Source organism: Castor canadensis, chromosome 4 (genome assembly GCF_047511655.1).
Source record: "Castor canadensis chromosome 4, mCasCan1.hap1v2, whole genome shotgun sequence".
Taxonomy (NCBI): Eukaryota; Metazoa; Chordata; class Mammalia; order Rodentia; family Castoridae; genus Castor; species Castor canadensis.
In genome coordinates, this window is record NC_133389.1 from 149458131 (window position 1) to 149484095 (window position 25965).

A 25965-nucleotide genomic window follows, 5' to 3' on the forward strand; every position below is an offset into this window, starting at 1 on the left:
TTTTAAGGACCTTCAGAGATGGAAAGATTAGATAGAACCGTATGCCATATTTGCTTCCTCTGCTTTTTTTGGTATGAGTTTTGTGAAGGAGGGAGAAAAAAGAACCTTTCCATTTTCTATTCCCTACAGGTTTCTATTTCGGGTGGATTTAGGAGTGGGGATTGAATTATGTAGTTTCATAGCTGCTGAATTAACTTTCCCTTTTCCTAAAGCACAAAGAAAGCCAGCTTTCTGGAATCTGTATAGCTTAGCCCTTTGACCTAGCCAAACTATGACTGAGAATGCCCAAAAGCTACTCATTAAAAATAGTCCTTATATGTCTAGGAGGAACTAAAGTAAGACTGCTACCTGGAGGGCCTACCTCAAGCCATCTAATAACTTTGAGACACTGCTGTCTTAGGAAATATTAATATTATTACAATCTTTAAATCTACAAATTCAAGCCAGTGATTCTGAAATGAAAGACTGTTTATTTTATCTAGCAAGCAGGGCCATCTCTTCCTACTTTATTAATTTAATGTTCTGAAATCAAAAGAGGGCATATTATTTACTTCAAAACCCAATAACATGTTCATGCCTGATCTGCAACATTTCATATTTACAGCCCATCTTTCAGTGGGTGGACTTCCTTTTCTCACAGGTTTCCTTGTCATTTTATAAGCAGATCACTGGACCATGGAGTCAAGACCCTAGATTTACATTGTGTTCCATTACTCTATGATGTAGAGCGCCTGTATCTCTATTGGATAGTAAGAAATAATGATGACTGAGACCAGATGTCAGCTGACAAAGAATTCTGACTATCTGGTAGGTCAAGTTTTCTACAGATATAAACTGTATGTGTAATTAAATTGTGCCTATCTTTGACTAACAATGTGCATAAATCAAACAAAGAAATTAAAAGATAGGTTTTGTCTCCCCAGAACTGACTCATAACATACTAATGCTCAGACTTCCAAATATTTCTTGCCAAGATTTTCATTTTGTTGCTATATATCTCTTTCTAGTCGTGTGACTTCAAAACATAATTTTATCAAGTCTTTAGACATTTTAACCTTAATAATTTGGGGCACGTGAATACTATAAACATTGTACCAATAAAGCATGAAAGCAAAACCCATGTCACTTCACACAAACACTTTTATATTTCTAGCACTGGACCTCTCTGCCAACTTTCTGATACATCATTCAGTCTAATTTTCCAATCTGCTGAAAACATTCTCCAGTTGCTCTGTGACTTCATAAATTGTATTTATGACCCTGGTCTTAAGTTTCTTCAAATGATGTGGCTTTGATGAGTAAACTGCAGATTTTTTGCAAAGTCTCATAAAAAAAATAAAAAGTAGTTAAACAAGAACAGGTCAATCAAATGAGTCCTCAAAGGGGTTTTAGAATCCTGTTCTCTGTCAGATGAGACCCAGTTGCACAGCTTTCTCTAGCAAGGCCTTTGATAAATTTCTGTGACTTCCTCATTGAACTGAACAGGGGCAAGATATCTCGTTAAAGACCTACTGTTATCAAAGAATAGCACATTTTGCAAAGCACATGTATGCGTCTATCAAAAACACGTTCTAAGATCAAGTCAGCAGAACTACTTGAGTCACAAGATGAACCTGAAACTTTCTTGTTATGGCATCATCTGCAGGGGGTGGGGGTGGGGGACAATAACTAAACCACATAAATAATAAGCATGGGAAAAAGTCTTATCATTTTCAAATGGTAAAAACTTCATTGCCGACTCCTTGGGTAAAGGTGCTTCCTGAGCTCTGCCACCAAGCTGAAGGGAGAGCGGTACAGAAAGGATATGAGGACCACACCTAACTTCCCTTTCCTGCCATTTGAATCCTCCAATCCATTCCACTGGATTTAGCCTAGTTTGGATCAAAGCTTCCTCTACTTCATTTAACAGATTTGCTCAGATGGAAGGTCTCTGAGGAGAGACAATGTTAGTAAATGGGGATTTCTGAACATATGAATATGTAGGTCATTGGATTTTTAAATAAATTACAGAATAGATTATCTATTAAGCAAGAGTCACTGTACATATTTTATGAAACATTGCTTATTATAGGTCAGTGGACATCAGTACTATTAAGTCTTTTAAAATACCGTTGTAAATCTTTCACACTCGCATAAGCATCTGATGAATTTTTTTAAGTCTATATTGTAACAAGGGGCAAAAGAATGATTAAGGTTAGGATACATAATCACACTGTCCCAATACAAAAATATAAAACAAGTAAATAGTCAAGCAACTTTTTTCATGTCCAGGGATCTACTAAGTGAAAGTATGTATATGAAGATAAATTTAGGATACAGACAAGGAAGAATAAATATGAAAAAATTAAAAACTGATAGAGCACTGGTCCTATTGCTTCCTAAAATTACCATTCCACAGACACCATCTGCATCCCTGACAGAGCACTGGAGATAAGGTAAGGCCAAGGAGCAAAGCCACTCTGGAACTCAAATGATCACCTAAGTTGCCACTCAGACTCAGTAAGGTTGGCTTCCACTTAAGCCAATTCTGGTAGAACTCTTAAGGCCTCTGATCCCATTTTGGCCTCATTCTCATTCATATTTTCTTTTTCCTCCCTCCCTTCCTCCCTTCTTTCCTTCCTTCATTCCCTCCTTTCTTGCTTGCTCTCTTTCTCCCTCTTCTCTCCTTTTCCTTTTCTCCCCTCCCTCCTTTCCTCCTCTCACCCTATCCCACTTGTCTCCCTCCCTCCTTCTCCCTCTCTCCCCAAATTCAATACCCATAAGTCAGTCTGGAAAATATCAATATCTATCTAATTAGTTATAGAACTCTATGGGGGCTCAGGTTTAAAATAACAATAGTGATAACATTTTCAAAATGAAGTTGTAAAACGGTCCATACTAGTCCCATAATAGCGTATGGGTTTTGCTTTGTGAAAATATGTTTTATTCAAACTACTACCTCACAGCATGACTAAATGCTAGTTAGACTAGTAATGGCATGGACCTGGAATCTGGAATGAAAACCAGGTCCTGAGACAAAGATTCCCATACAAGTGATTTATTACGGAAGTGCTTCCAAGAGAAACTGGTGAGAGACAAGGAAGGGAAGACACCCAAGCAAAGTCCCAGCCTCAGACCAATCCTGCAGAGACCTCTGGAGAGGCAGACTGGGCCCTACTACAGAAAGGCAGGGAAGCTGGGCTGCCATTGTCCTGTACCCACCACACAGTAGCTAAGCATGTCCAGTGTGAGCAAAGCAAAAGCATAACCTACTAGTCCTTTAAGTGAATAGCCCATCAACAGACAGTGACTTTTGAAAGTAAAAGCATGTGGGTGGCGCATAAAAAAACAGAATAGGGACGTTTTCTGTGTCAGTCTTCTCTGGTGTATGACCATACCATCTCAGTTTATGATCTCAGTTTATTTCTTTGCTTAGAAATGAGTAGAGGGATTGCCTTACTGTTAATGACCCGATCAAAAAACACCTTACCACTTTCACCTTCCTGTTTTCCAGAAGTCCCATTTGCCATAAAGTGGCACAAAAAGCATGGCTATCCATTTCTTTCAAAAGATGAGGCACTTTGCTACACACACTCTGTGTCCACAAGTACATTAGTTTCATGCCCACAGTGGACATTCCATATCCTGGCATTTGCATGATCTCAAATGTGTTGTAGCCCTTGACCAGAACAAGAGCATACAGAACATGCAAAATTCCTAGAAGTCTTATTTTCTTAGTTTAAACAGTATATGGTTTTGTTAACAACAAAAAAAGAAAAATATAAGAAAAAAGTAACAAATAACAAATCAGACTGGCAAAAGCTTAGCTATCTCTAACCCCACAAGAAGCTATGATCTTGTCATAAAGCATGAGTGGGACATAATTTCATCAAATGCATTTTATGACTTTAAAAGACATACTTACTAAAATTAAAGTGCATTAAAAATAAGCTCTTATAACATTATTATAAGTCCTTAATCATCAAATGGTATAATTGATTAGCCATACAAAATAATTTCTCTTTGAGGAACTGGCATTCAAATTCTATTTATTACAAATCCAAGTTTTTCATCAGGAAGTCTTAGACTTGAAAAACTAGGCAGACAAGTTTTTTGCTTATAATTCTACCTGTATTTATTAATGTTTGTATATGATGTTAATTCATACACATACACACAAGCTAGCTAGATTTCTTCCTAGTAAAATGATAAAGAACAAATCCAGAAACATAAACTGTAAGGTTATAAAATGTATCAAATTGGTCTTTATTGAATGTAATAATGTATGACCACTAGAGATTGTAAACCATTTCTGGAAAATACTCAAGCATATGAAGATATGCAATATACCAATGAAGCTAGTGTAAGACTGATACTGGCTTCAGGTGCCCATCAAAAATGAGTGGTTCATATTCCTTATGCTTTAAGCCAAAAAATGAAAGTTAGCTTTCTTTTCCAGCCAAAGATTAATAATTTATTTATGTTATCTCTAACATTAGTTTTATGTATTTATTAGAGCTGGTAAGCTATTGTATCATTCATAAATTGTCTGATTCCACTCAAAAAAGCCTTACCATTTGGAAAATCCATAGTTGGTTTCATGGGGCATAATATTCCCTATTTTCCATTTAACAATGCTGCTAGTAAAACCAGCTGCCCAGTTTTGCTGTCAGTGACTACGGTACCTACAGCAAAAACGATCTGCCTCCTGACCTCCTGCTCAAGTTCAAACTATGTCATTCTGTCAATACCATCTACCTTGATTAGACTGGGCTTATACACAACAGGTTATGATCCCAGAGGGATAAAAAGCTTTCCCAAATTAAAAGCAGAATTTTAAAGGAAATACTCATACATTCCTATGCAGTTTCCATTTGATATCCTCAAGGCTGGCCCATGAACTCAGGCTCATGTTGATTGAAAGTGAATGTTTCTTTCTGGGTTTAGCCATCTTACAAATTTAATGGCAGGAGGAAAATAATAAAATGTGTTCCATGCTTCAATTAGACCTTTTATAACTTGGCACTTCAAAAATGGCAATGCCAAAGAAAAATCATTAATCCATAAAAAGAGACAAAAGGGACTACACAGAAGACAGACCTCCAAGAGCTGAGTGCTTTGGCAGAACTCACTCTCACCAAAATGGTCTGCCTTTTGTCTTACGTCATTGTGACTCTTCTCTCATGCCTCATGCTATTTGTATAAAATGTATACTGTACTTGCTTCTAATATCCAAAGTAATACAACCATGCTTTCAACTTTATCCTTAGCCAAAGGAGCTGTGTACATAACTAGACAATAAAACGTTGTATAGGCATGAAATGTCCATTCATGTGCACGAATAATAAATGAAAGATCATACACACAGAGCTCTGCAAAATACAGTCAAAGGATGCATCCTTCCAATTTGTGTATTTCAGTAGTATGCACCAGACTTGCTCAAAAGGACCAGAGCCTATCATATCCCCAGTCCAGATAACTATGGTCACAAAAATGCTGCTTTTTGAGTCACAAAAGGAAAGTGGTAGAGAGATATGTGGAACACATGTGGCTCACTGTGAATGTATTTTCAAGTGATGTAAACAGACTCTGTCACTAATAGAATGTATAAATTAGCTAAGACATATTAGGTATTCTCCTGCATACCTAATATGTCAGCACCAAATCTCTAACAATCCCACTCTGTTTCTTCCCTGCTCCCAGTGTGGCAGTTCCAGCATGGCTGGTGACTGTTACCAAACCACAATTATGGGTTCCATCACTACTTCATGCTGTTTTAAGTTCAGCTGGTGCCCCAAACTACTTACAGATCCTTCCATCTCAAACTGACTCCCTATCACATCTAAGGTGTCCTTTTGGTATCCTTTTAAACACCAGTTTTCAGGAAATGTAATCTGCTTCTGTATCCTCAGCAATTAATTACTCCTTAACTCCTAAATTCTGGTTCATGTCGTCACCACTGTAATGAAACTATACACAGACTTCTCCCAACCAATTGCCAAATCTCATGGTATTGTTTCAAGCCCCTCCCTTCTGGACTTAGCTTTCCATGTGCAGACGAGTCTCTTTCTGGAAACTCTCTACTCACATCCTCAGTACTCTTTCTACTATCTCCCTATTCTTCCATCTCTACCTGCCCCGACTCCTGGCATTTATTTTGTCTCTTTTGCTGGTGATGGTGGTAGTTTCTCCCTTTTTATCCCCTCATTTTTAAATCTCAGGCTCTGAGAAAATTTTTCTAATCTCTTTCTCTAGTCCTGACAACTCTTCTTAGTACCAAACACATTTTCAACAACTATTGCGAGTCTTCATAAAAAAATCTGCCAGCATTTCAAAATTAGAATAACCCAATTCAAAACAATCACTGTAACCTTACTCCAAACACTCTTTCAGTGTCTTCCTTGAGTCTGTTAATAACTCCACACTTTATTCACCTACTACACTCAAGCCTTGGAATCATCTTTCCTCTCCCTCTGTGCCCATTGACACACTTTCCCTCAATTTTACTTCCACAATGTCTCTGGACTCTGTACTTTTCATTCCATTGTCACCAGCCTAGTTCAAGGCTTCCCCACATTTCAGCTGGATACTTATGGCAGCCTCCTAAATAACAGTCCTACCCTCATGATATCATAAGATGGGAAAAAGGAACCTTCCTAACATCTAATTCTGATTACTGGATCATAGCATACTCCTATATAAGACTTTCAATAGTTTCTGATGGCTAAAGTTCAAAGTTCTTGGGATGCTCTCAAGACCATTTTGGTCTGTGTCTCCATCATCTTTAAATTTTATCTAGCTTTATTATCAACAAACCAAGTATTCCCACATTTTTTGACTCAACATTTTTCTGATGAATTGTCTTAGTTAAAATACTCTTCGTCTCCACCTTTGCCTGCTAATTTTTAACTTTCAAAATCGAACTCTCTGGCATCCTAATACTCTAGTTAGTTGTTTACAAGTGTTTTCACCCATGATCTTTTCCATCTTTGTATCTTCACAGAGCAAAGCTTCCTGCCTGGCATTTAACAGGGTGACTAAACTTAACTGTGCTCTTGGAGACTTACCACCTCATTCTACTGGAAGTATTCCTCACCCCCCAACTTGCCATGACTCTCCACTGTAGTCATTGCTTATGCTCTCCTACATTATTCACCACACTTCACATTTCAGTATAGTTACCAGGCTATATTTGTTCACTACTAGATTATTAGGGCCCTGAGGCAAACACCTTTACTTTTTTGTTACTCATACAAGGGCTAGATAAATAGTCTTCAAAGGATGGCACCTTAAGCCAGTAGCACTAGTATCACTTCAACTCTCATTAGAAATAAAGTTTGCTGGGTCCTACTACAGACTTACTGAATCAGAAACTCACGGATGAGCACAAAAATCTGTGTTCTAATAGTCCTCCAGGTGACTTTGATGTACACTCAAGTTTAAGAAAAAATGATGGAAAAGAACCTTTCAAACAAGCATCCCTCGATAAGATAAAACATGCATGAATAAACTTTCATCATTTAATATTATACTGACATGTAATTCTTCCTAAAAATTAAAAAAAAAGGAGCAAGCTATCTGCTACCAGCATCTTAAATCTAACTTGTATATTTTGAAGGATTTATAAAAATTATGACATAATGGTATGCGTCTTACAAAGTTCAAAACATGATAAATAATAGATTGTTTGGGCATGCATAAATTGTTTTGCAACTAGTTAAAAAAAAAGCCAAGGGAATGATAATCACAAAATTAAAGATCAAGGTTCCATGCAAGAAAAATGTAGATGGAAAGGATGAAGGTGGAACATATACAAAGACCCATGTAATATGGGTAATATTTTGGATCCTGAGTTGAGTGGCAGGTTTTCAGATGTTCATTACATTACTGAAATCAATTAAGGTCATACATGGATCAATGATTACAGTTTTTCATGACCAAAGGATTATTAATCTAATTATATGTGCTTGAAATTCATAAAAATTTAAAAGGCATAAAAAGAATTAATATCTCCTAGTCTTATTCTTAACCACCAATAATGATGGGTGTTAATTGTACCTGTGTACGGTTGAATGCCACTCTTGCAAAGACAGCTTGGGACACACTGGCCCTTTTCAGCTCATCTCTGACTTGCTGGTAAATATCTGGAGAAACTTCCACAGAAGAGTTGGTTGGCTCTGGCTTAACTGCTCTGGGAATGGGTGGATGGTTCAGGAACTGTTGGTTGATGGCTTGAGGATGCTGGTGAGCCAGGAGCCGGCTAACGGCAATCTGTTGGTTTATCAGATGGGCCATGGCTATTTGTTGCCTAACAAGTTGTGGACTGAGCTGGGGAGAAAGAAGACCAGGGCTCATGATGGGCTGTAAAGCGGGCACTTGGTTTCGGATTGGAGTACTATGGTGGATTTGGCTGTGAGGAGACTGTTCGTTGGTTTTCCCCAGAGATGCCAGCTGGTTCATATTTGGTAAATGCATTGGACGCTGGCCCAGAACACAATAGTCTGAAAGGTTTTCTCGCTCCACTCTTTCCACTGTTAAGAGATAAAAAAAAATGATAAGTCATCATTATTTCCATTGTTGTCATTTATTGTTAAATACATGGAATATTGAACTATCATATTTTTTGGTATATTAATGAACTCTACTTTTTCCATACAAAGCTGGAAGTCCCAGAGTGAAAGTAATTCTTCCCTGAAAAATGTTATAATAATAGCTTTTTTCACAGAAGATACAACAGTAAAAATATTTGCCACTTCAACCTCCTTTATTTTTTTTAAGTAAGCATTGCATTGAATAGCCAAGGCAGAAACCACTAGCCATTGCGAACTCTAAATCCTCTCAAATTCCCAAGCTCTATCATCTCCCTCCCTCATCATCTGAGTAATAAATGCTCCAGCTGTTTTTATCTTCTGTAGTTTGTGGCTAATGTGTAGTTCATGGTTACAGAGAAAGGACAGGAACAACATATACTGCTGAATTAATGGCTATCTTTTAGAAAAGCTCACATAAACACTATTGTACAACTATGGATATTTTCATAAAAATGCCAACCATGTAGTATATACAATTATGTCATTTGCTATCTTTTCTTCATAGGAATGTTTCTTTAAGACGTGGTATTATAATGACCGTGTTACGCACTGAGTGAGATAAGAAAAAAAATTCACAGGATTGGAAACATCACCTTAACTAGTCATTAATTAAGATTCTCCCCCTTTCCAGGTTGTCTACTTTATTACATTTTATTGTATTTTACTAAAAATTAGAGGAATAATTTTGAAAGGCAGAAGAAAAAGAATACATCATAGATATACAAAGGCAAGTCATTTTTTTCTTCTCCCTAAGATTATAGCTCAGGACAGGAAGGGGGATTTAACTACTTCCTAGTTAAATCCTTCTCTAAGTTCTTTATTACTTTATTGTCTAAAGCAAAAATTTTTTAAAAAACTGTTAATTATGCAAATGCTATCTACAGTTTGGCTTATAATTTATAGTGAACAGAATCATATTTACATGGGAAAAATACTGAGACTCAAAAACTTTAGGCAGAAATGATGACTACTGGATAACTGTGTGAGATAACTCCAATTAGGAAATTTAGTGATGACAGAGACCCTGAGGCCAAAACCGCATGTAAGGAACTCCAATAAAGTCAATGAACTATAAGGGTAGAAAAAAGTAGCATTTATAAATTACTATCTTATTTAAAATATGATTTAAAAATACATGTGTGTAAGCAAATTGATATGTTAAAAATGTAAATGGATATTTGACCAGTTTAAAAGTTTTATATACTTAAAACTTTACCTTTGAGGAAATAGTTGAATACCCTTATCTGAGATCATATTATATTTACATAGGCACCAATATTTTTGCACCTTTTGTAGAAATCTGAACTTTTGCTCAACTTTCCTATGAACTCCCAAATAAGTCAAAAGTTGACTTCAAACTCCTATAAGGGTTCAATTTCTACCTTAATCCTTTGGATGTAATTCACTTAGTTTACATGTCACCTTTTCTGCATAAGGTTCAAGGTAAACAAATTATTTTAATCTTCCCCTCTACAGGCACACATTTTCCAATCATTGAATTAATTAAACTTTAAAGTACATAGTCTTAAAACCAAACCAAGAAAATGGCTAAGAGCCTTCAGATAAGGTAATCTAATACAGTTTCCATTGAACAGGAATTGCTATTGTAATTTCCTTATTGAAAGAAGATGTAAAGAAATTGTGAACAGTTTCCAGACTGAAATCAGACTTTACAGACAGAAACACATGGCTTCAGGTAAACACTTGATTCTCTTGTTTGATTTTAATTCAAAGTAAAGATGAATTATAACTTTAAACTATGTTGTTTTCAGGTGCTTAATAAGCACAAGTCTTATCCACACTTTTTCTACATAAAAAACAGAACCACTATTTGACCAAAAGCTAATTTTCCATATTTTCAGTATTTTTACTTTTCAAGGACTCAATTACATTCAAATAAGTTTACTTTCTTGACCTATATCTAAATCATGTCATTAACTTTTTTTTTAATTCCATTCATAGATTTAAGTCATAATTATTCATGCAATTAAGTATAAATGTGAGAGTTCCATGAAACCTAGATGAATTGATGCAGTGAGAGTCAGAACGTCAGTCCATATTCCATTAAGCTTACATATAATAATTGCTATCTTTGAGTTCCCAAATCCTTACAAATTCATATAGTTAAGAACTGTAACTAAAAATACCCTCAGAGACATGTGGTAACACCCTGAAGTATTAGCCACTTCATAAACCTTAAGAAGGGCTGTACTGAAAATGCCTATCTACCCAGGTAGGTAACAGCCACAGAAACCACCTGCAGAGGTGCTAGGTGAGTGGGCAAAAGCCTGCCCAGGTCACAGGAGCAGTCTTTTGTTTTCTTATATTGTCATTTCTTCTAAGCTTTATGAAAAATCTTGATTTTTACACTGACATCGCCTAATTTGTTGCCAACTAAGTTCGTTTTCAAAATAAAATACAACCCAAACAAAAAATTTCTGATAACCAAATCCTGTCTGCAGGCTGCCAGTTTGTAAAATTTTGCCTAAGAGATGAAAGACACCTTTATGTTTTTTAGTCTCTGATAGCTCTGCCAATCAAAGCCAGGTTCTTTACTTTTAAAAATAAAGGAGGAAAAACAAATCATTACTCCAACTTTAAGAATGCCTTAGGATCAAATGCTCATCCACAAGCTGCACTTCCACTGACCAAGGCTGCATATGATTTCAGTAATAATCTGCACAGAATTCTGCCTCATTTGAAACACTTTCTCAATTATTTTAGCAGCCGCCCATATAAAAAGAACATGAGAATATTTTAACCTCTGAAGAGACAGTAGATGAAGTATAAATGAGAGACAGAGAGAGAGGGAGAGAGAGAGAGAGAGAGAGAGAGAGAGAGGGGGAGGGGGATTCTGTGTCTAACAGATATAAGGTTTTCTGTAGCTAACACCATCCAGGAGTCTTCAAAGTGAGCAGCCAGATCTGGAGTCTGTCCTTCAAAGAGGAGCTTTTGGATTCCTTTGAGCTTTCTGGGACTATGAAGACTGCAGAGTATGGGCCTCCCTTATCTAACCACACTCTCTGCTTCTGAAGTAGGCAGGGACTTTGTAGCCCTGCTTTAGAATCCCAGGGGCTCTGGAAGCCTCACAGAGTTCTCTGACTTGGTTTCTAACCAAGAGCTTTCAAGCACCATCAGAGAGGCAGATTACCCTGGGGTAGCTGGCAATGGCTGGTTGTTCAAGGCAAGTTACATTCCCCTCCAGGGATGTATCTGCATTACAACGAAGAGACAGTTGATCCAAATATCTTATTTCAAGCAATTTTAGCATATATCCAGGAAAACAACCACTTATTTTAAATATCACAAATCCTTGTTATATATTTATATATTTGAGGTTGTTGTAAAACATTTTCAATACATAAGAGTATCTCATATGCCAGTATTCTGGCACTTCATTGATTTTCTTATAATTTCTTTATCGCAGTTTTCTGGGGGATTGGAACTGGGATTTGAACTCAGGGTCTCACGCTTGCTAGGCAGTAGTTCTACCACTAGAGCCAAGCCCCCAGTCCTTTTTGCCTTAGTTTTTGCATTTTTGCCAAAGTAGGCCTCAACTGTGATCCTCCTATTTTCATGTCTTGCATGGCTGGGATGACAGGTGTGTGCCACCACACCCAGCTTTATTTGTTGAGATAGTCTTACTTTTTGCCCAGATTGGGCTTGAACTACAATCCTCCCCATCTCCACCTCCCAAATAGCTGGAATTACAGGTATAAGCCACCATCCCCAGCCTTAAAGGATAAATATCTTTTCAGCTGTTAGAAATGATGAATGGTATAATGGTAATAAGCAGAGGCTTTATAGCCAGAATGTGCGAGTTTGAATCCCAGCATTACAACCTGATAGATGTGTAACCCTGGAAGATTACTCTAACCTCCCTGTGCCTTAGTTGTTTCATATATGAAATGTGGGTTAATAACTGTGCCTGCCATGAAGGATGGTTGTGCAGGTTAAATGAGTTCATATGTCAACACAACACACGCAACCTCACACTGATACATAGTGCTTGTCTGTGTGGTGTCAGATACTCAAGGTGTGACTGTCCCATAGGACTAGAAAACAGTTCTTAAGGTTCTGACTCTAAGTACACTGAAGTTTGAGAATCAATGAGCTATATCAACTTTGCTTTTATGTTGTCCTCAGATTTTTCCAGATACTTTTAAGTGCAGGTGATTTTTACGTAAGCTAAAGTTTGAGAATCATTGTGTGGCATTAGCTTTGCTTTCATGTTGTGATCTTTTGAGAGTACACTAGACACTTACCATTGCTGCGTTCCATTTTTTCTCAAATCCTTAACAACCCTGAAGAGTCTATATACCATAAATGTATTTAGGTATCTAATTTTTTGCATTTCCCCATAGCTTTAGTTTTTGTTGATGATCATGTTTTATTGAAAAGGCATCAACTGGACCTAGTGTTAAAAACCTATATGCAGCTCAAAATCCAGTGTCACAAAAAAAAAAAAAAAAAAAAAGCTGTATTCAGGACCAGACCTCATTTCTTATTAGCTGGGGGCCTTCAGCAAGCAGAAGATCCTCTGACCTCATCTCTGTCTTAGCAAAAAGATTATCTCAGAATTCTAAGAATAGAATTTGGATGATCTGTATTAGTATGTGAAAGATCTTTGTTAAAGTAATAGTATAAATTTCAGAAAACATCGGTATAATTATTAACAGATAACGCTTTTCATTCCAAAGTTCTTTGATTAGGACATTCTGACCAAATTTCTGCTGTATCCCAAAAGGTCATATAAAGAATTGCAATCTTCCTTTGGCTTGAGTAACTCTGCTGCATCGTATCACTCTTGAAAATGAATGTCTCTACTTTAAAATAACTCACAATCAAAATAGAATCCTATGCTTCATGATATATGTAGGAATATGTTGCTATTCAGTTTCCCTCAATGAGGCTTCAAGTTCATATCCTGACCTTCAAGTTGGAAGGTGGAAGAAGAGATGGAAGATGAAGTGACATAATCTCACAATTCCTGATATTAAACTACAGAAATGCTACTTGAATACAGTTTTAAGATTCAAAAATATGAATAAAAAGTGAAAAAACAAATGTACTTTAAATGTATATATGCCACAGCTATATTAACCAACAGAGAGAAGGAAAGCATACTATAGTATTTTTTATCCTATAGTATTTTAAAAAGCATTTTTAGTGGCTTGTTGGCATGTTTTTCTTTTTTTAATTTTGGGGGAATATGTAGGCATTAAAAATGTCCTATCTGAAAACACACACACACAATTTTTCCTCTTCAATTTAGTATTCCCTCAGTTAAATTTCATTATTTTTATAACATCTTTAGACCTTCCATAAAGCAGACATAATAAAATTTCAATGCTCAAAATATACTCCAGTGACAATATACTCCAATGACTAAGTGCCCCAAACTACAGTTTCTGAGAAGTGTTTATGAGCAGAAGTTGAAGCATGTGATTGACACAGATGCATGTCAGTCATAGAAAGATGACACAGAATAGGTGGAAAGAAGAATCAACAGGGATTTTCAAGGCCTGGGCTATAATTAGCTGGGTGGTTTGGGAATTATCGGTAAATTAGTCTTATAGTAACCTTCCAAGGTCCTTATCTAATATCTAATAGCATCTTAGAGAGTATGACTGCTAATATTTTCAAAACAACACAGAATACTTGCTTCTGCTTCTTGACTCTTTAGCAAGAATTTAAAATTTAGTCCTAAGACATATCTCTTCATGAAACTCTCCAGTGCAATAAGAACAATCACAGTTTGTGTGGTGGCCATTGCAGTAGTGCTCCTAGTGTAGCTCTTGCAAGTTTATCAACACAACTAAAAATATTGGTACTATTTCCAGAACTATGATCCTAGTGTTTTTAGGCAAACCTTAACACAGTTGTTTTAGTGAAATAGCCCTTGGAGTTTGTCCACAGTTACAATGAATGTAAAGCAATGAATTGGGTAAAAGGGTTTGTACTGAGAAATTTCCAGAATCAATTGCCTATGGATTTTTTTTTCTTTAAGCCATTAAGATGCTTATGCAAATGTAAACAGATTAGCATGAGTGAGTGCTAATTCATTTCTTAATAAGATAACACTCTAGTATTCCCCAGAACCTCTCTTGGAAACCCTAGTAAGAACATAAACCAAAAAAGAAAAAAGAAAAAAAGGCAGCAGAATTTTTCTGTAACTCCTTCAGCCTCAGAAAGTGCTCTGCAAGTGACTGGACGCAGGTAAGAGACACAGGTTTGCTTTTGGCCTCTTTGGTAGAAAAGTTGCCAATCATTTTAAATTGGTGCCCAAACCTTGGAGCATAAAGAAGAGATCGTCTTCAGCAATGACTGCGGCGTACTTCCAAACTCCCCCTCACCAAGTTCCTGCTCTCAACCCCAAGCCCAATACCTTGGAGACCAATTCTTTAAATAATGATCTTGTTTAATAATAGAGAAGTTAGAAAATTCATTCAAGGTCAAATAGCTGTCCAAAAGCAAATAAATATTTAGTAATATTTAAAATTATTAGGGATACTGGCTCTAGCCTTGAAAGTATAATGAACAAGACACAAAACCAAGGAAACCTAGTTTGTTTTTCTTCCCTCTCTCTCTGCATAACTTGAAGTAAAGCGCTTAAGGTTTTAAAAGTACCTCTTAATGGATTTCCTGTAGGAAAGAAGTGCTTTATTACAAGCACGGAAGTGTTCATATGTGCAAAGTCAATGTGCCTGCTTCACACTGTGTGGGCATTTCAGGTACCCCAGCCCTACTGTTTACAGAATAGTGGAGCATGGATTAAACCCATTATACTCTGCTGTTGTTTAGTTCACACAACTATGTGACACAAATATTAACATCCCTTCCTTATTGAAGAAGCTGAAGCTCAGAAGAATTGCTGCTGTCAAGAACCTTTACCAAAGGTTCAATTGGGATTAAAGGAAAAATTTAAGACCTATGTCCTCAGAACCCTAAGGCCTGTGTTTCAGGCTCAGGCTAAACTGCCTGAACCAGGACACATGACTGTCAATAATGCCAGGGCTTGGGGTCAGGACCAGTCAGCTTCCTCCCAGACAAATCCTGCTCTCTACGTGTGCAACTGTGCACGAGTCATGTACATGTACATGTGACAGGACGGACAGATGTCACCCAAGTGGTGAAGGCTCAAGCTGATGCCTCCACTAGGCCTGGTAAATCTTTCTGATATGACACACGTGACTGAGACCACTGAACACGTGGTGAGACCACTGATTCCTCAACAACTGAATTAGCTAATCACTAACACAGATCATCCACATCTGGTTCTGTATTTTAATTCATGTGAAAAATATTTACTAGTCTTCTACCTGTGTGCAGGTAGTAACGCAAGGCCCTAAAGATACAGTTTTGAATAACATGAGCTTTAAAAAAAACTCCATCTATATTTTTGATTCAGATAATTTAATTGTTTGGGCCAGTAACAATCTGCCTATGACTTAAAGTACCTTTCTATTTGATAATAAAAGTTCCTTTCAATACCTACTCTGTCAATTTATTAGAAATTCGTTGTACTCATCTATAATACAAATATACACTAATTGGGCAGGGTATGGTAGTGTACACTTATATTGCCCAGCAACTCAGGAAGTAAAGATGGGGAGGATCATAGTTCTAGGCCAGCCCATGCAGGAAAAAAAAAGTTGGTAAGACCCCATCTTAGCCAGTAACCCAGATGTGGTGGTGCACAATTGCAATCCCAGCTACTTGGGAGGTGTAAGTAGGAGGATTACAGTCTGAGGCTTGCCCCAGACAAAAGTACTAGACCCTAACCAAAAAAAGGAGGGGGGAGAGCTAGAGATGTGGCTCAAGTGATAGAGCATCTGCCTAGCAAGTGTGAGGCCCTGAGTTCAAACCTCAGTACTGCCAAATGTGTGTGCGTTGCATGTATACACACACTAATTAAATGTATTTTCATTAATATCCTCCTCCCATTATTTTATTTTTTTTTGTAGACAAAAAAGATTTGACCCAAAATGAGTGTCATGAACATGACATCCCACCTGACTGGTAAGAGGTATGAGTCACACAGCACAGAGCTTAAGCATGCTTTATAAATTTGACAAATAGAAAGCATTTCTTTGAAAAAGGTAACCAACGAGCAATAAAGGGTGCTGTAGACTCAGATCACACAGGAGCACCTTGAGAACCTCAGGCAATCACAACAGATTCACATTGACTGAACTACATGCAACTGGCAGCTCACAACTGTGACCCACAGAAATGGCAATTCCATGTGGTTCACCCCATATTTATTTGACTCTTCTCTCTGAGCTGGGATACATGGTGACACTAGACAACCCCACTTCCTTCTAAAGTCTTTCACTGGATTAAGTTCTGTTAAAAATGTAAACATAACACTAATTTCCCTGACAAAATAAAATAGTATCCCATTACCCACTATTGAATGTGCCCAGTCACTAAAAATATTTCTGCTTTTTATTCTCTCATCAATAACTGCAAATACAGAGTCAATTTATTATATGAAAACCATTTTCTGTTAACACAAACATGGACATAGTTGTAGGAACCAAAGTTAATATGCTGTACCTATCAGATATGAATTCCCACACCATTAAAACAAACAACCAGGAAAAAAACAACTTGCCAGAAGAGTTCACTAAATATAATTAAGAAAATACTTAGGAGTCTGAAAGCTGAAGGCAAAAGGAAAAAGAAGGCTGGGGGGAGGGGGCGGTAAACACTAAGTCTCTTAGGACTACCAAACCTAAAGATTTTTTTCCTCTAAATTTGTTAAAGAGAATTTGTCTCTGGGTTGGAACTTGCCTGCAAAGTCTCCGCCTAGAGCAAGATACTCAGAGCCAACTTGTTAACTCCTAATAAAACAGCCCCATAAGCGAGGTGTACCAGCAGCATTGTGATAATACTGCATGACTGGTTTTCTTAGGTGTACTTTCCCCTTATTATCAGCTTCCTTTTTCCATTATATTAAACTCCACAGAAACACACGCATCTACTGCAAAGCAACTGGAGTCTGGACACCTCTGATTCTCTGGCAATGAAAGCCCACAGAACTCATTAGGAACCATGGAAAAAGTGAGTACTATCCCCACCATCACCCTGAGCCTGAGAACAGCGCTGTCTCCTCAATGATTGTGATTACTCTTGTAACTCTATAGGTGAAAGGTTTTTGTTTCTAATGATATCTTTATTTTTTAATTTTGAGGTGACTTCAACACATAGTACAAAAAAAACCACACTGCAGAAACAGAATGCTATTGTTCTTGCCACTCTATGCATATTACTTATTTAATCCAACCTATTGAGAAAAGTTAACCAAGGAAACAACTGGTCCATGATTTATTCTTTTTCACAGGTCAGTCTCCCTGATTTTATAGTATGTAAATATTTTAGGCCATTATTTTTAAGAAAAAAGATAGCAAACTGTGAACAGTCCCAAATTTATATTTAATAAAGTTATTACTGTCCTTTTCAGTGAGTTGACTGTTTTTAAATACTTATTAACTAATTAGTAGAAAAAGAAAAATGATTCTAATTGATAGTTTTCTAAGAATATTGACAATATGAATTATAACAAGCAAAGATTTTTTTCCCCCTCTCAACTGAGAAATAACAAATAAGGTTAGCTGCAATATAATTCATGCAAAAACAAAACTGAGTGCATACATTCAAACCCCATTCTACATACACTGAGTGCCTGTAATCTGCAAGATCTCATGTTCACAGGACTATGTGAAGGGCACAAAATGGTGCAGTCCCATGCACCTCCCACCATGTTTCTTCAAGGAGATTTTGCCCCAGAGGGGGAATTAGTCAAGAATCAATTACTATGGTACATGTAACCTATGTGAGGGCTTGGGAGGCCCAATGTCAGAACTCAGATCTGTGCTCCAGATGACTCTAGATTCACATGCATTCCTCTGTGAGTTGAGGATCCCACAGTCAGATAAGCTCAGGTTGCTGTAAGGGGTGGAATGAGGGCCTATCACCTTTCAGGAGAACAGCTAGTTAAACTGTGTCCTATGAGGCAATGTGATTTTGTGCTCACATGTAGGTAAGGGCTTCAAGCACCTGAGGAGCTTAAAGTGCCTTCCAGCTTTTAATTCTGTGAACCCTCTGAGGAAAACAAATGGCAATCTTTTCGTAACTGATCAAGAAGCCAAGATATGTCTCTGATTTTCACCTCTGATGTCCCCATGATCACAGAAATTTAAATATGCTGGGCGTTTCCTGCTCTCCATTCAAAAACTCTCATTCCACACCTTGTACATTGTTGGGCAGGTACGATCTCCACATTTATCTTTGGTTTTGAGTTTCTGACTTTGTTTCTGGACAGGACAAATGGAGCTATACTATAAAACTGGGAGAAATCTAAAACACTCTGCAACAGAAAAACTGAGAATTAAAGAGACCTGACCCATGACACATCCTTAACCACGCCCTCTTAGATGAGCTCAATGAGATCATCAATGAGATGTGACTCAATGAGAGTCAAAGGGACACAGGGCTGGTGTCCTCATCAAGCTCCCACCCAATCACCTCTCCTAGATTATTGCTAGATAATCACAACCTCCCAGCCCCACCACCTGGCTATAGATGCTCATTCTCACGGCCCTTTCAGTCTCCACAACCTGTCTCCTCATGCATTTCTCTTGGCCTTGCCCCAGGATCTGCAGCAGACACCCACATGTCTCTCTTTCAAGGGCAAAGCAACATCTGTGCCTCATATTTCACTCCCTCCTTTTTAGCACTCTCACCTGCCCCTTATTGACTCCATCCTCTTTCTTAGAAGTTTCAGTCACTCTTAACCCTAATGCTGCAGTTAACTGTCTTCAGATTCTCCAGAGCCACTATTTGTTGTCCTCACTTCCTTGCCACTCCCTCCCTTTTTAGAGGCACATACCTTCCCATCCTTACACAGCCACAACCAGGAAGCAGCTCCCATCAAAGTCACATTGCCTGCTTTTGCTCCTCTTCTCCTGCCACCCTTGCCCACATTCTCACAGGTAACCCATCTTCCTGTGTCTTCCACAACTCTCTACCAATACATAGCTCCTGGCCCTTTTTCTCTTCTAGCCTCCAGCCCTCTTCTACTCCCACTCATCTTTAAACACTGCTCCTTTAGTACCATGTGAATTATCATGTTCAAAAAATGGCTCCCAAACTTACTCTCCAGCTCTGCCCTGAAGTCACAGGACTCCTCATCTTAAATTGCCTAATGGACACTTCTAACTACTTGCCCAAATGTCACCAAAGTATCAGCAGCTTCCTCTCCATTCATATTGTTGTATTTGTCAAAACCATCAAGAGTCACTAAGGTCAAAACCTTAGATTGTGCTTTAATTTCTCTTTCTCATTCTCAGACACCTATTCACTCTTGTCAAGCCTAAATGACTGTCCTCAACTTGAGTCACTTGCACTGGTAGCTTCCTGTCTTTCTCACCATTGCCACCCAAAGCCAAGGTATTATATCCCTTGCCACCTTCTCTTCCATAAATTACTACAATACAGTCAATGTAGTCTACTTTGTCCAAGGTGTACAGGCCGCCCCTTTCCTTCTCACTCACCTCCCTTCCTCCAACACACACACAGCTTTAGAGAGAATTCTAGAGGAATATTTCTTTAAAGCCACTTTCATTATATTGTTTTTTTTTTCTTTTTTTTGCAGTACTGGGGCGGCTTGAACTCAGGGCCTTCACCTTGAGCTACTCCACCAGTCTTATTCTTTTTTCAAGATAGGATCTCACAAACTATTTGCCCAAACTGGTTTCCAAACGTGATCCTCCTGATCTCTGCCTCCTGGGTAGCTAGGATTATAGGTGTGAGCCACCAGCACCAGGCATTATATCACTCTTTTTCCAAAAAAAAAAAAAAAACCACTTCGGTGATCCTCAAAGTGCCACAGCTGGGCTTTCAAAACTCTGAAAACTGTCACTTATGTCTCTCCACCCATATTGCCCATTGTTACAGCACAAATACTCCACCAAGGCAGGTCCCAACCAAGGCCTAGTGGGAGGTCTTTAGGTCACTGGGGGCATGTCCTCGAAGAAAATAGTGGAAACCACCACACCAGGCCCTTCCTCTTCCTCTCTTTTTCACCCCCTGCCCATGAGGTAATAGATTGTGCCACGATGTGCTGCCTTGTCATAGGCCTAAAAGGGACAGTCCAACTGATCATGAACTCAAACTTCCAAAACTATGAGCTAACATCAACATTTTCTCTTTATTAATTGATCGTATTTGTTCTCGTGACAGCAAGCTGGCACATCATTCAAAATCTTAACCATTCTGGATTCCTGATACATTACAGCATCTGACGAATGCATTCTCATTCTACTGGGGACACCCTCTTTTGTACCTCTACATCTGTCCTCCTGGACGTGCAGTTGCCTAAAACATTCCTTCCTCTCTTTTCCTCCCTGGGAGACTTTGCTGGTTCTTAAGGTTTAACTCATGTGCTTCATCTCCCCAACCACCTGTTTAATGCAAACATGACACTCAGCAGGTAGAACTGATGGACATTCACTCTGCTACATTGCTTTAGTTTATACCTTTACTGGATATTTGCCAGATATATTTATAGGGCAATTTCCCTTGCCAGACTGAGGGCAACACAACTAGAAATAGGGTCCACATCTTTCATATTTCTGGATATCTCTCACTGCTTCTAGCACTATGTATGGCCTATAGCAGAAGTTCTCACTAAACATTTAATTAAAATATTTATCTAATCATGGCTATAATATTTTGGCAAGAAAGGACTATATAATGTGCCCTACTATATTCCAATCCTTAGAATCTTGCCAGGTATATAAAAAAAGATGCTTCAACTTACTTTTAATTGATAAAAGATGTGTTAGATTATTATTTCATATAGATTGTAGGCCTTCAGAAATCAGGAACCAAACTCATGCTTCTTTCAAATTGTAAGTATATATGACGGAAAAATGGATAGATGGGAGGATGGATGGAAGGATGGATGGGAGGATGGATGGAAGGATGGATGGGAGGATGGAGGAAGGAAGGAGGGAGGGAGGGAGGAAGGAAGGGAGGGAAAGGGCTAGGAAAATAGGGTTTTTTTTCCACCCTTATTTCACATGTATTTAAAATGACATTATAAATAGTACATATGTGAACAGGTAACAAGTTTGTTTCTTTTACTCTACCAAACACATTATTAACAAACAAATATTTATACTTCTTTAAACATTTAGGAATAAATACATTCAGGCCAAAAAAAGTATATAAGGACACAAGCTAGAATGAGCTCCTTAAGATTCAAGCAAGGAATTAGTCCCCATCTGAGCTGAGTGCTTCAAGGCATTCCCTCATGCACCATTTTCCCACTTGCTGACACTACCAGTAAGCTTTTGAATGGGTGGCCGAGCAGTCTAAGGTGACTGATGAATACATATCAGTGTTTGTCACAGTGAAAATGCACAAGGCTCTTTCAAAAGTCAGAAAACGAGTAAGATGGAAAATGGTTGGTTGTGGAAGTGATGTCCCTATTTCTATGAATCTAATATTTATACAAAATTCAAAGGACTTGATGTCAGCATTACTTTCAGCAAGGTATAATATAGGCTTCCTTATATAACACCTTCATTTAAATCTGAAGGTGAAAGCAAATTTCTTTCGTGACGCAGAAGAATCAGGTAGACAAAAGTAAGTTACTTTTACCTCATCAGAGCTAAACAGCAGCAGAGGCAGGAGTACCAAGAGTTGATTAAAGGCATTGTCCTGACCACGGAACCACCATGGCTAAGCAAGGGCTGCCTTATGGAACCAGGTCAGGAGACACTGATTTCTCTATTCAACTCAGAGGCACCACTTTGTAAATGACACAATCATTTTTGGGTACAAGAGGTGCTTTAAATGTGGTAACATTATATCATTTCAGCTATAATGATCATAATTACTTATTTCTTTTAATCACAACCCACTTAACCACTTTAGTACAGAAGACTAGTTCAAGGAGTTTAATTTTCATTCAACATCTAATCTTTGTGTTTACTGAAACCCTTCATGGGCTTTATTTACTGTCTGCTTGCTGGCCTGGACGTTTGATCTTGCAAGACTAGATCAGACAGGGTCAGATAAAATACTGATTACTAGAATAAACCAGGCTCAGGGAAGTAACACTGGTTTTTCAAATCCTCTTTTCTCCCAGCTTTTCAATATTTTGCAAAATAAGCTAAAATAAACAAATAAAATTAAGAAAACTAGCAATCAGAGGGTTCTTGACAATGATTAAGAAAAGGAAAGTGATGGGAATAATTTTGCACCCTAGTCAAAGTACAGGGTTGGGTTAGGCCCATTCATTTTGGTGGTATTATTTTATGACATAAATAATTTTATGATAGCCACCAGTATTTGTGTGAACTTTGAATGACCCTTCAGTTCTTGAGGCTTATGAAATACTTGAGCTCAACCCCACCAAAGATGATAATTCTTTTTACTTCTGGTAAAAAAACATTTTTGAGGTTGGGTGTGGTGGTACATGCCTATAATTCCAGTACATAGGAGGTGAAAGCAGGAGGATTTTGAGTTCAAGGCCAGCCTCAGCTTCATAGTGAATTCAAGGCCAGCCCATGCTACAGATTGAGACCCTGTCTCAAAAAAAACAAAAACAAAGTTTACATGAAAAACACTTTAGATTTAAAATTATTTTCTTTTAAATTACAAAGCAAAGATTCATTTAAAATCTATGAGACTTTTCTTGTTTTTATTATACATTTTGCAAAAGTAGATTGCCCTAAGAGTGTAACTGGTAGTAGTATTGTAAACATAATTGCCACTTACGTTTCATAAAAATGATGGGAGAAGTTCACATCTGGAGTTCATACAAAAGAATGTGAGTCAAAAAAATAATAGTTGTCTTATGAAAATAGGTAGAACTTATGAAAAAAAAGGTCCATGGTGTAAATTCCTCTTTATCCCTATGCCTTAAAAATAATCTGATGCTGGCACAAACGTTTCTAGGTGTGTACACATTATCTTTGTGTCTAAAGCTGATAAGACTCCTAACATTAAACAACTATTAAATTTTTCTTTGAGATAAAATATACCTTGTTTTCCACATACTTGGGGGCCTAGGAGTTCTACAGTGTAAAATCCAGGCCATAAGCACTAACAAGATGAGGAGCAATTTTTTGTAAATGCTATCTATAGCTACCTACCAACCCACCCACCCACCACTCTGTTTTCTTCAAAGGAAAAACTCCTAGGAAGCAGGTTCATAGTTGGACCTTGAAACTAGAGTATACAAGCTCAAATATGTCTGTGTCAACCTTGATTGTCTTTGAAATTAAAGAAAAAAGGTAAACAGAATGAGCTTTGCTTGATCACTGGGGAAAATAAAGTTAACATGCTAAGCCAAACCAATTTAGGACTTTTTAAAGAATAAGTGTAAATAGTTTAGCTATAATAACAACAAAATTCAAAAAATGCACATTAAAATGTTTACTTCAAAATTTAGACAATCCCATTTGTATATAGTTTTACATCTGCTTTTAATGATATCAAATTATTGATTGTTCATTTTTCTCATATTTATTTAAGCATTAACTATAGAATTTGCAATCTGATCTTTTTTTTTAATCCTTCCAATAGACTTTTATTTTTGCCAGGTTTTAGTCATATTTTACTTTGATCTTTCTGAGTATATAATTATTTTACTGTTTATTTATTTCTATGAGAAGAGAAAAAAAATTGACCTAGGAGATCTATATGTGGCAATTTGTAACAGAATCACATAGCTTATGTTTAGGAAATCATGGTTTTGATTAAGAAGCAACCATTTAGTTCCCACTGTTTTATTAAAACAGACATTAGCAGATAATAGGAAACATATTTACAATGTAGCCTGCATTTAGTTTGGGACATCAGTAAGTTTGCTTGAGATTTTATTCTGTACTGAATATCAGCCATATTAACTCTAGGATGGAAATAAATGCAAAGTGGGTAGACACAGAGGGCAGTGGAGCCTTGACTTCTGGGTTCTCCAGAAGAGCTCTTAGAGAGAATTCTGGTTTTGCTACTACTGACTTCTGGATTTCAAATTCATTATTTCTTTTTTTTTATTAGCATATATCAATTTTACAAAGGGGGATTCATTGTGATCTTTCCATATATCCATGTGAAATTCATTATTTCTTTTGTTCATTTGGAAAAATGGACAGACTTAAACAAACTGTACAAACCAAACCATTCCTACTTTCTAGATAGAAACTTGCTCTGTAACCTCTATTCATAGCAAGACGCATCTATCAGATGAAATGTGCCTGTCTAGGTCCAACACTTCCTTTTTACCTGAGGGTCGAAAGTTAATAAAATGTACTTCTCTGGGTGTTTATTTTCTGTACACCATTATACCTGTCATGAATTCTTTGTTTTTCCTCCCACTCCCTTGGCTGATGAATCAACACCACTTGAACTGTTTTATGGCAGATTGTGTTTACTTCACACATACCTTAACCTTCCCTTTTCTCCTCCTACTGACACATACACCGAGACACACACACACACTTTTCAACAGCAATGACTAGCTCCATCTCTTTGAATAGCGTGTGTACACAGTGTCCGACAGCCTCTTCAGGTACAGGTCCTTGACCTGCTGAATGAAATCAAGGTCTCTTTTTGCTTTTATGGCACTTAAAGATTTAACTGTGCATTTACTATCTTGAAAAAAAAATAGCACTTGAAGAACTGAATCTCTGTGAAATAAAGAGCAGAAGACATGAGTGTTAATGTGTGCGTGTACACACACACACACACTTTGTGGTGGCAATTGTGAAAACACTGGAGTGAAGTTTCCAGGCTTTCTGCATCTGGAATTTCACTCTAGCATATTAAAAGAGGATGCACTCTTCCTTCCACTTCTAACGACAAGTAAATGCTATCTAACGGATGACCTTGAAGCTGCGTGATTCATTTGATTTTTAGCTAAAGAGGATATGTTCAAGCACTTTAACAATCCTATTTTAAAAAGAAAAACTTGAGGCAACACTTACAGAAAAGAAACCCTTCTGAACCACACAATTACGTCTTATAATGAGGAGTTATTCATCTTCTCCTGCACAAAGGTGAATATTAATATTCTAAAGAAATGTTCAAACCAGAATCTAAAGGGCTCAAAGAATTTTAGAATATGCTGAAAAGAAATGGATCTTAATTCAATTTGCGGTGCACTTAATCTCTCCTGGGTAACTCAACATTTTGGCTTTCCTTTTAAATAGCATACTTAGCATAAAATGCTCTTGTTTCTTTGTGATCAGAAATGTGCCTCCAGTGCATGTAAGAGCTCATTTCCTGAAAAGGTAACCTTGTACACAAGCTCCCAAATACACAACAGCCAAAAGCATTACTTCGACACCCGTTTCCACTGAAGAAAGCTGCAGGT

The 25965-nt window shown here is 37.5% G+C and overlaps 1 protein-coding gene across 4 annotated transcripts in view; it reads right to left on the reverse strand.

Moving 5' to 3' along the window:
- Satb2 (SATB homeobox 2) overlaps positions 1 to 25965 on the reverse strand; it is a 179035-nt gene that overhangs the window by 60162 nt on the left and 92908 nt on the right. For all 4 annotated transcript variants that reach the window (XM_074071340.1, XM_074071342.1, XM_074071341.1 and 1 more), the window contains one exon: positions 8038 to 8510. In XM_074071340.1, coding sequence (XP_073927441.1) covers positions 8038 to 8510 — 473 coding nt within the window. The remainder of the gene's footprint in view (positions 1 to 8037; positions 8511 to 25965) is intronic.